Consider the following 9,862-nt stretch of genomic DNA (forward strand, 5'->3'; position numbering starts at 1 on the left):
CTGGGTCTGTCCACGGTGGACCGGTCTCTGCTGGAGGATCTGGGTCTGTCCACGGTGGACCGGTCTCTGCTGGAGGATCTGGGTCTGTCCACGGTGGACCGGTCTCTGCTGGAGGCCCTGCTGGAGTCTGAGCTGAAAGAGTTTCTGGTGAACCTGCATGATTTCATCTGATTTTTCCCAATCTGCCCTGGTGGCACCGATTAAGAATAACTGTATAGAAATATTTTCTTGTTTACTTATATTGTTCATTCAGAGGCATCAGTATTAAATGAAGACTGTTTTAGAACCAGTTAGAGGTTCCTCACAGTAACTTTAAATATGCAAACAATTCTGATTTGTACTAAAGAAACAGGCAGTAAAATGTATGGCTGAGATACACCTGACTTCTCCATTAAATATGAAGACCACATTTCATCATTGCCATTTGAAACCTGCTGAGACAGTAAAAACATTGAGTCCAATTATAACCTAGCTGCCAAGGTATAGTTTGATGTTTAAATCAACAAATCTGGGCGAGCTACTGTAGTTTCCTTCTGATCTTTCACGTCTGAGTGCACATGATGCCTGAAGAAACTCTAATCAAACAGCTCCAACAGCTCCCTGAACCTCGACCTCTTTACTTGCCTTACTCCTGTTTATTTCACTTTCATAAAAGCTCATTAAACATTAATCTCATCTGTTCCACCGCTGAGTGTAGAGTCTAAGGTTGATTGCCTTTTAATTACACTTGGCATTGATGTGACTTCATAAGCAGCTGGTTTCTGCCAAGCAATCTAAAGCACAAGGATGGTTAATGAAGATGGTTGATTTATTTTTCTCTTATGAGGAAAACTTCCCTGATAGTATAAAGGTGTTTTGTAATCAGGTTTTAGATATTACACCATATTTGTATTATTACTGGAAGGTTTCATGAATCGTGTATGTTGTCAAAATAGTAATGCAACCTAAAAACCCTGCTTGTCTTCTTGACCTTTAAGCCCGATTTCCGACCAAACAATTTCATAAGCTCCTTTCACACTGGACAAAAAAACCCACTAATGTTAATTTTCGCCTCTTTTCCAGCGCTTTCTTTGTGATCTCATCCACAAATTTTGCCCGTCTCCGTCCAAGCACCGAGTTTGAAAGAGAAACAGAATTAACAGACTAATGCGGGACTAATAAAGGATTATCTTACAAAAAAGAAGTACCCAGCGTTACAGTTCTACTCTTTACTAACCCTTTTCTCCAGCGTGTTTGTGACGTTTAAAGGGACACACTAGAGAAAAACAGCAAGGCAATGGGAGAAGAGTTCATCTTCTTCTTTGGCAGGTTTTCCCACGTTTAAAAAACTGCATGCATGTTAATTTTGGTGGTAAAGGATAGTACAGTGATGAGTCGTTTTCATCAGAGCTTGGCTTGTTGACTGTGTCAAAGTAAAACAAAAACATTTTTAAAAAACGCATGTAGGTTTGGCTTCTTTTTTTAAAATAATCTGTAAAACCAGGTGTGGCCTTTTGATAATTAGTTATATTGTTAATGACATACTTGTTGCGGTATGTCGATAGTTTATTTGAATGTGAGTTGATCTGTGTGTCAACATCTTCACCCCTCTTGGTTCCACCACTGACCTTGATTGTGACCTCTGTACTCTCGGTGGGCTGCTCACACACAGACTGCATCAGAGACTCCTCAGTGAACCTGCTGTAGGCATCCTGGACCACCTGCAGACCCGCACACATACAGGAGACAGGCTTCAAACTGTGGCCACAACAATGTAATGCCCCGGCAGCTGAGCAACTAGTCATCAAATATACAGAGACACTGCTAGAGAGCACACACACACACACACACACACACACACACAAAATACAGAATACTAAATGCACATATAAGATACTGAAGCTTGTGTGACATGGACGAGAGACAAGCTGATTTATTTGTCTTTGTGGTCAGGCTGGAGGTTGAGAGGAAGCCGAGCCAAAAGAGGATGTAATCTTTCAAAAATGTCCGTTCCATTGAACTGCAAGAAAGACGGCATGAGGGGAGGGCAAGGATCGGTGGAGGGAAGAGAGACAGGTTGAAGAGAATAAGGGTCAGAGATAAAGTGAGGTCGAAGGCATTTAAAGGGCCAGTGTGCGTGAGTGAGTGAGTGAGTGAGAGAGGTACGATTGATTAGAGTTCTGTGTCGGTCCCTTGGGTTCGGTCCCTGAAAGGTCGGAGACATCCTCTCACTCATGTTCCCCGTGTTCTCAGATCTATGAGGAAATCCACAACGTGTCAGTGACATCAGGGGCAACTGCTGTCATCTCAACCTCCGCTGTCGATACACAGGCTCACGTTAGAAGTGTCCATACGCACATGAAAATTAAAAAAGAATGCACATTATAAGCATTTGCACACGCAGATATTGATATGTCAGTATATACAGGAACACCCAAACAATAAGTGTACACATATGGTGAGTGAGAGATACACGGGGAGTATGACCTGATGCTTTTACATTTACTGTACACTGTTCACTAGTACGTAGTTATAGTGACTGTTTCTCCAGTACTTTTGACTAGTTATGACATCAAACCTTTTACGAATAGTAATGCGATGTAATCTTGTTTTAATGTAATTTTCATTTCTATTAAGTGATCACAATCCGGCAGACAGACAACACCTTCTGGACGGCACGGCGAAAACAAACAGAAAGGAAACACGCGCGGTGCTCTTCAGCATGATCTCACTAATGTAAAATAAGCAACTCATAACGGTGGTTAGTGATGTTGTCTTTGTAACTAGTGACAGTTGGGGATAAATGTAAAAACAGCACGCCACAGGGGAGACGTCTCAATGTCATGTCACATGTTGATCTATTGCTATGAAGACGTGAATATGAACACATAACATCGTATCCACAGTAACTAGACAAACACAGACAGACATGAAAAAAACACTGAGGGCACACCAACACGGGCCAGTCGTTGATTAGACAGAAGAATCTACTGCACATCATGGAAGCTTTCATAAAGTTAATCACTACTGCCCTTAACACATACACCACACACACACACACACACACACACACACACACACACAGATACTAACCTTGTAATACACACCACACAGTAAAACAACACTGAAGTAGGTAATATGTGCATGTGTGTAAATCCCCACACACTGTTTGTTAAAGATAGCAGTGAAGCTGCAGGTCAGATTGTTGATGAGTGACTGCAGGTCTGCGTCTGAGCCGCTTATGAGCCGAGAGAAGAAGAAAGACAGAAGGAAGGAAAGCCAGAGCGGCAAAGCAGACGCGTGTGTGGCACACGGGATGTAAGTGTGACTTCCTCTAACATCGGTGCTCAGCTGCAGTTACACACGTCAATATAGAGGAGGTGTAAACCATCTAAACAGGTCATTTAGACTCTATTCTTAAGTTTCAAATCTTATTTTCTCAAAGCAAGGGAACAGCTCAGGTCTCCTTTCTGTTGTTTCACAACCTACCGTGGAGCTAAGCAGGAACAGCTCTCCGACTTGCTTTAAGAAACGGAAGATTTTAAGATGAAATACTGGATTGAATTACTGAACTAAAATGCATGTGTGCACCCCGACCTGGTTCAAAACCGTTTCTAAAATCCTGGGAGACGGACCGAGCTCGTCAAGCCAACACCGTTAGCATTAAGCACTACCGTATATTTAGCCTCCAATGCTCTTTACCACTGATATTGATCTTTACATCTAGCCCTCATTAAGGAAGCACATAAGTAAGAGCATTTCCTGAGATGCTGAATTTGTCTCTTATTTCTTGAGACTATTCTGGTGTTCTTGCATCAACTACAAAACACGTTCACGGCTGCCAATCATTTGCAAAGTATATATTTTTAGATTGATTTCATAACTTCCTGGCCGCTGCGGGTTACGTGTCCTACGCTGTTAACTATGGAGGACGGAAGCTGCCACAATCAGAAATAAATATGTAAATGAAATGTATGAAGAAAAGAATACCGAAAGAAATAAGTTTTGGGAAATAAAAAAGGGAAAATAATACAGAAACTAATGAAAACATAAATAAATAAATAATTGTAAAATGAATGAATGCGTTTACAATATTTTTAAAATAGATGCAAAAATAAATAAAAACATTTAAAAATGAATGAATACATTTTTTTTTATACATTTAATATTAGTGTATTCATCGAGTTATTTATTTAGTTTTTGGCAGCTTCTGTCCTCCATAGTAACCTGGTATCTACTTCATGAAAGAATTTGGAGCTAGCTGACCCTCTGCTACATGCACAAAAATATGCTAACACATAGTTATAGTCTACATACAGCTCAGTCATTTTAATAGTCTGTTAGAATCACAGAGACAGGTTGTCCCAAGTGGTGGTGCCAGATCCACTTAAGGTAATTCATTGACTTTTTGTCAAATTAGGTCTTCAATCAACTTCTGCCTGTCCATTAGGATTGATCGCAGTTTCTCCTCAGTCTGCAGGATTTTTTTAGTGTGCTGGTATTTCTTTAATGGATTGGTATCATCTCTAAAAGCACAACAATTTACGAAATACTGAACACGCATTTCTGAAACTGCCACCAATGATCCTGTCACACAGCAGCAATTTGATCAAGGAACTTGTTTGCAAAAGAAAAGCACATTTCTCGAGACACCAAAGGAGGAGCAGAAAAGAAAGAGGCCAGAACACAATTCTCTCACCAAGAAGAGGCTCCGTTTGAGGCTGAGAGGGAGAAACGCAACGCACAGGCAGCAGCGTTAGCTGGGCCGCCAATCAGAGACATGGTGAGCATTGAGGCCTCGACTTTCAGTCCTCTCAAACAGAACCAAGATCATTAACACATCAGAAACTTAGCAGATATAATATTAAGAACAAATACAAAAAGATATTCCCATTAAACCCTGGATAAGCTATATAGTTAGATGGAATTGTAATGTTTTTTAAAAATGTAATCCTACAAATTCACAGAGTTGCTGTCTTTTTGTTGCAAACCTAAAATGTGAAGCAAACTCAAAGCAGCAACTCTGACAATAAGGAGTATTGTCCAACAGGAAATCTGAACCTACAGATACACTGTGACACAGATAGAGGACAGGGAGAAAGAGAGAGCAGAGGCAGACAGAACATTAATGTGACATCACACACAAAACCTCTAAATAAATGATCATATTGACCTGATGCTCTTTCATTTCTTTTTATATGAAGACCTAGATGGCGCCCCGGTGTGTTGGTGGGCATTGTTTTGTGTTGTTCAGTTTCGGATGTTGGTTGTTTCAACTTCTGGCTGCTGTTATTTAACTCAAGTCAAAAGTCTCCGTCCTGATTGGTTCTAGCAGACTTCTTTACATTTGTCAAAGCTATGAGGAGGTCATGTGACCCGAGGACACATCGACTGTAACTGACCAAATGAGTCTCTACTGACACTTTGTTTTTGGATGAATTATTATTGTATTAACACAGGTTTGAACGGCCACACTCTTTTGTTATGACATCATATTGTTATGAACACGTATTAAAACACGAATACCAGCACATTCTGACCCGTTGCCATGATTTATATCACAGAAACTGAATCCAACTTCCAGTGTAAACAGGAAGTTAAAAACTAATTTGGTCAATAGAAGTGAATAGAAGTGATATACTGTAGAATTATAACATAAATGAGTGCTATAAATGTTCTATACAGGTTTTCCAAGAAAGTTGGATTTGGGTATATGCAGAGTTTGATTTTAGAGACATTTATAATTCTCTTTCTCAAAACAACTCTGAACTCAAATGGAGCTTTGCAATATGACATATTGTCAAAAAGCCCTTCAGTCTCTGGGCTGTTTACAATGAGTCATCTGCCTGTGTTGGGTTATTGATTGAACCACGAGTTTAATCTGTTTTATAGATGATGTACTGCGGATGCTGGCGAGAGAGGGCTCATCTGTCTATCTTAGCTATTTCAAAAGAGTCCAATCAATAAGTCCATCATTCATTTGGGAAACCAACGCTGTGATATTAGTTCTGCAAAGACAATTTAAAGATAATTCAGTTTGAGAATAGATTTAAAAAATAAATGAGTCCCATTTTTTATTAATTTGGCAGATTTATTTCTAAATCCAGTTACTCAGTGATCTAATTAAACCCTCATGCGATTGATCTGGACATATTTCTTATCATTTGGTTGCTTGTATTGAGCGACTATCCCTGAAGCCCGATGTTTAGGTGTTTTCTATAGTCTTCTGTTTGTAATGGGTTTTTAATTTGGTCCATAAATTCATTTGGTTAACAAATCACCAACTGGGAATGCAGAGTGGATCGTTGTGTTGACAGAAGGGTTCATCAACAACTCCTCTAAATCATCCAATGGGTCAGTTAATCTGCCAGTAATGAGCAGGTCAACAGGAGAGAGCAAAGACTTTTAATCACAAATTGGAAAACAATCAGCGGCTTTTAGTCTTTGCCTTATTTTTGTTCTTAGGCTTAGCACAATCTTTGAGGTCAGGGCCCTCACAATTAAGTCTTAATTGTAGAGTTTTATTAAAAATTGACATTTTAAGGAAAAGAAAAATGGTAATGATGGCAACTCACAAGACATTTTGCAGTAAATCTACCATTCAGAAAACAAAATGAAATACTTGAAAAACAGATTAATGGTTCAACATTACAATAAATCATGAACAATGATAAACTGAGTCTTTGTGTAACAAAGCTCTATATTCTGGAAGCATTCAGTGATTTGTATTATTAAAATAGCTGTAGTTAGAAGCCTTTTCATTTGTCAACTAGGCCTTACCAATCACGTTGAAGGTACATTCAAAACCCCTGATGGAGCGCTGGGAGTTTCAGCGGGACGGTGGAGCGCTGGGTCTAACATGTGTAACGACAGCAACAGAAAGTTTGCTGATAACGGCAGGGAGTCTGGGCAGTACCCTGGGATCAGACCCCAGTTTTACGCTCACTAAAGGTTTCTGCCACTTTGGATTTAATCCAATAAACAAAGTATCAAAATGTAACGTTTTACAGAACATACAGCTCCCGGTCAGTGTCACAGTAAACACACAAATGGCCAACGTAAATACACAGCTGACTCTGACACACCACATGATAACTACTGATTTTGCCTACAGGCCAAGCACAACTCCACCAGAATATTCCACCATCACAGAGACATGAGGAGCTATGATAATGCACGAGGTGGACGTTACCTGTCTGAAAGCCTCGCCGTCTCCCTTGCCGGCATGCTGAGCGAGCAGCGTCAGCTTCTTGTTCTTCTCGTTCCTCTTGTGCATCCTGTAGATGCAGGACAGCAGGCACATCAGCAGCATGAAGGCGACCACGCTCAGCAGGGAGAGGATGGCGACAGTCAGCGGAGGCAGCTTGTGGGCTGAGCGAGAGACAAACGCAAAGGAAAATAAGAATGAGACTTCTGCGACTGCAGAAAAGTTGCTTCAAACGGACTTCGCTGTGTTGCTACTCATCTTTCATCAATGTTTCTTTTTAAGACTGAATCTGTTTTTAATCAGCAAGCTGACCCGCATTAAAATGCCCCCCGCCCGCCTTCGGTATAGTTCAGAATATCTTACGCATGGCAATCTCATATTTGGAGGTTTCTATTGTGTGTATGGACAGGTCTTTTGCCAATCTTTTTTACATGGCACAGGTCAAAGTAGAAACCGATCTATTACACACGTCACATAATAAATCTCAACATCTCCTCATTATCTCCGCCAGAAGGAAGCCTGTGGCGAGATAATGCGTTCGGTCGTGTGTGTAACTGTCTGTCCACGGATAATCTCACATACTACTGGACCCATCAGCCTTAAATCTGTTTGTGCTCATTCATGACTGTGCGGTCAAGGACCTCACAGTTGCAGTGTTTCACAATTTAACTTGTTTTATTGACTGTTTTATACCAACTTTGTCTGCCGATTCCTCACTCCTCTCAACAACTGCTTTAGCAGCAAAATGGCATTTCAATCAGCTCGGCTAAAAACAAGTCATACCAATTCATTACACGTGTCGAATGCAGCTTGGTCAATGGCAGCTTCAAACACTTGTGGTGACGCTCGGTGACGGCAGGTCAATATATGCACGTAGCGTAAAAAGATTCGTTGGGAGTGAGGGTTAGCCTCACAGCGTCTGTGGCGTGAATGAGGCAAATGACACGGCGTAAAATTTGCCTCATTCGCGTATTCAGGTGAAATTCGCATTGCGCTGTGTCGCGAATCAGCAACTATGGAATAAAAATAAAATATTGTAGCCATAGGTGTTCACCCAGAGCTCTACGATACCTCATATTAGTAGAGACCCGGACGAAACTATGTGTATAAATGTATGAGTATAAAACATATGGTACAAACAATGAAAACAACGCTGCCGTATTTACGCCTAGATGACGTTATTTTGAGTGTTGAGCTGCTACAATGTTAGCATAGCCTAACATCGATCGACCCGAGTTCCATTGAGAAAACAAGTATTTAAAAATGTTATTAGCTTGTCGACAACAAAATATGAATTTAGACTTTTTACAAATCAGCATCATTATGTAGTTATTTCGGCATTTCTTTTATCCGTTTATTGCCGTTAAATCACAGCAAAATGATTTATTTTGTGTTCATACAGCTGTAGTAAACAGCCGACGTGTGGCTTGCTTGACACAGTGAATACAGCTCGATAAAATCCACGGAGCTCCTCCAGATGATGTTATAAACCCAGACAAGACGGTGTTTAGTTTCCCGGGATATCTGGGACTTCCACAACAAGTACTAAGCAGAAATAGTGATTATTTCGTCCATGGTTGATGGCGGAAATAAATGGCTTAGTTGATAACGGCTTCTATGGAGATAAGCCACTCCTCCTCTCCGACGCGTCTAGCGCGAGTAAAGTCACGCGGTGCACCTTTCTAGTTCAGTGCCATATCAGTTTCATTATTTACATTTATGACTGACCTAGTACCAAGTTGAACTACAAAGTTCAAATAAATGGCTCTATAAAATAAGCAATAGCGTAAGCAATAAACTCCATCCTGTCCTACATATCATATAATGTAATTGACACCAAGTTGTATAAAGCCTTTTGGGGGGGGGCACACACAATATCTCTGGTTCTGCTGCATTGATTTTAATACTGTCTATTGTCGATGTTATACGAGTGAAAAGCTAAATCAGTGGAGTTCTATTTTAAGAGATGTTTCTGATCTTTGCTCACTGACGCTCATGATCTCATTTGCTTCACAAAGGCTCTGAATGTACATTAGCTTTGGTTGGCACACACACACACACACACACACACAGGATGTGCCAGCCTTCATATATTTTATCACATGTATTATTACAGTTGCATTACTCTGACTGACTCTGCCTGTGATGTAAACTCTTTCAATAAACACAATCTATAGCTGATAAAAGACTTATTTCTGTTCTGTAGGAAACTGATGCAGATTAGATTTTGTAGAGTGTAGAATGCATGCTAGCTCACAGCAAAGCAAGATGGGAACTAAATACAGTATGTTGATCATTTAAATGCGTCTTCTTCTCTTACCTTCCACCTCAATGTAGACATGAGCCACAGGAAAGCCATCCAGGTCTGTCACTTTGAAGATACCCGAGTCAGCCTCGTGGACCTTCTTAATAGTGAGCTGTGATCCCTCCACGGTCAGCCTGCCCTCCAGCAGAGGGTCCAGCGGTGTCACCAGAACCCCCTGGTCCAGGATGACCCGGTCCCGATTGTTCGTCTTGGGCCTGTAGACAATGTTAACATTGGAATGGTGCAGGTAGAGTTTTATCTTCAGGTTTTCTCCATGGGATTGGCGGATGACGTCTTGGTGCTCTGCGGAGAGAAATATGAACGTGTATCATAATAGCTAGCCTGGTGTGACGCTGGTTACTCTTTGAATT

The 9,862-nt window shown here is 40.8% G+C and overlaps 1 protein-coding gene across 1 annotated transcript in view; it reads right to left on the reverse strand.

The window, feature by feature from the left end:
• LOC116396582 (uncharacterized) overlaps window positions 1–9,827 on the reverse strand; it is a 15,494-nt gene extending 5,667 nt beyond the window's left edge. Inside the window, exons 1-3 of the mRNA XM_031871268.1 lie at window positions 9,507–9,827; window positions 7,172–7,350; window positions 1,608–1,700 (exon numbers count right to left, since the gene is read on the reverse strand). Of these exons, the coding sequence (XP_031727128.1) occupies window positions 1,608–1,700; window positions 7,172–7,291 (213 nt within the window). The 5' untranslated portion in view covers window positions 7,292–7,350; window positions 9,507–9,827. The remainder of the gene's footprint in view (window positions 1–1,607; window positions 1,701–7,171; window positions 7,351–9,506) is intronic.
• Window positions 9,828–9,862: the final 35 nt, after the last annotated feature.

Source organism: Anarrhichthys ocellatus, unplaced genomic scaffold, assembly GCF_004355925.1.
Source record: "Anarrhichthys ocellatus isolate YVR2014 unplaced genomic scaffold, GSC_Weel_1.0 scaffold57, whole genome shotgun sequence".
Lineage (NCBI taxonomy): Eukaryota > Metazoa > Chordata > Actinopteri > Perciformes > Anarhichadidae > Anarrhichthys > Anarrhichthys ocellatus.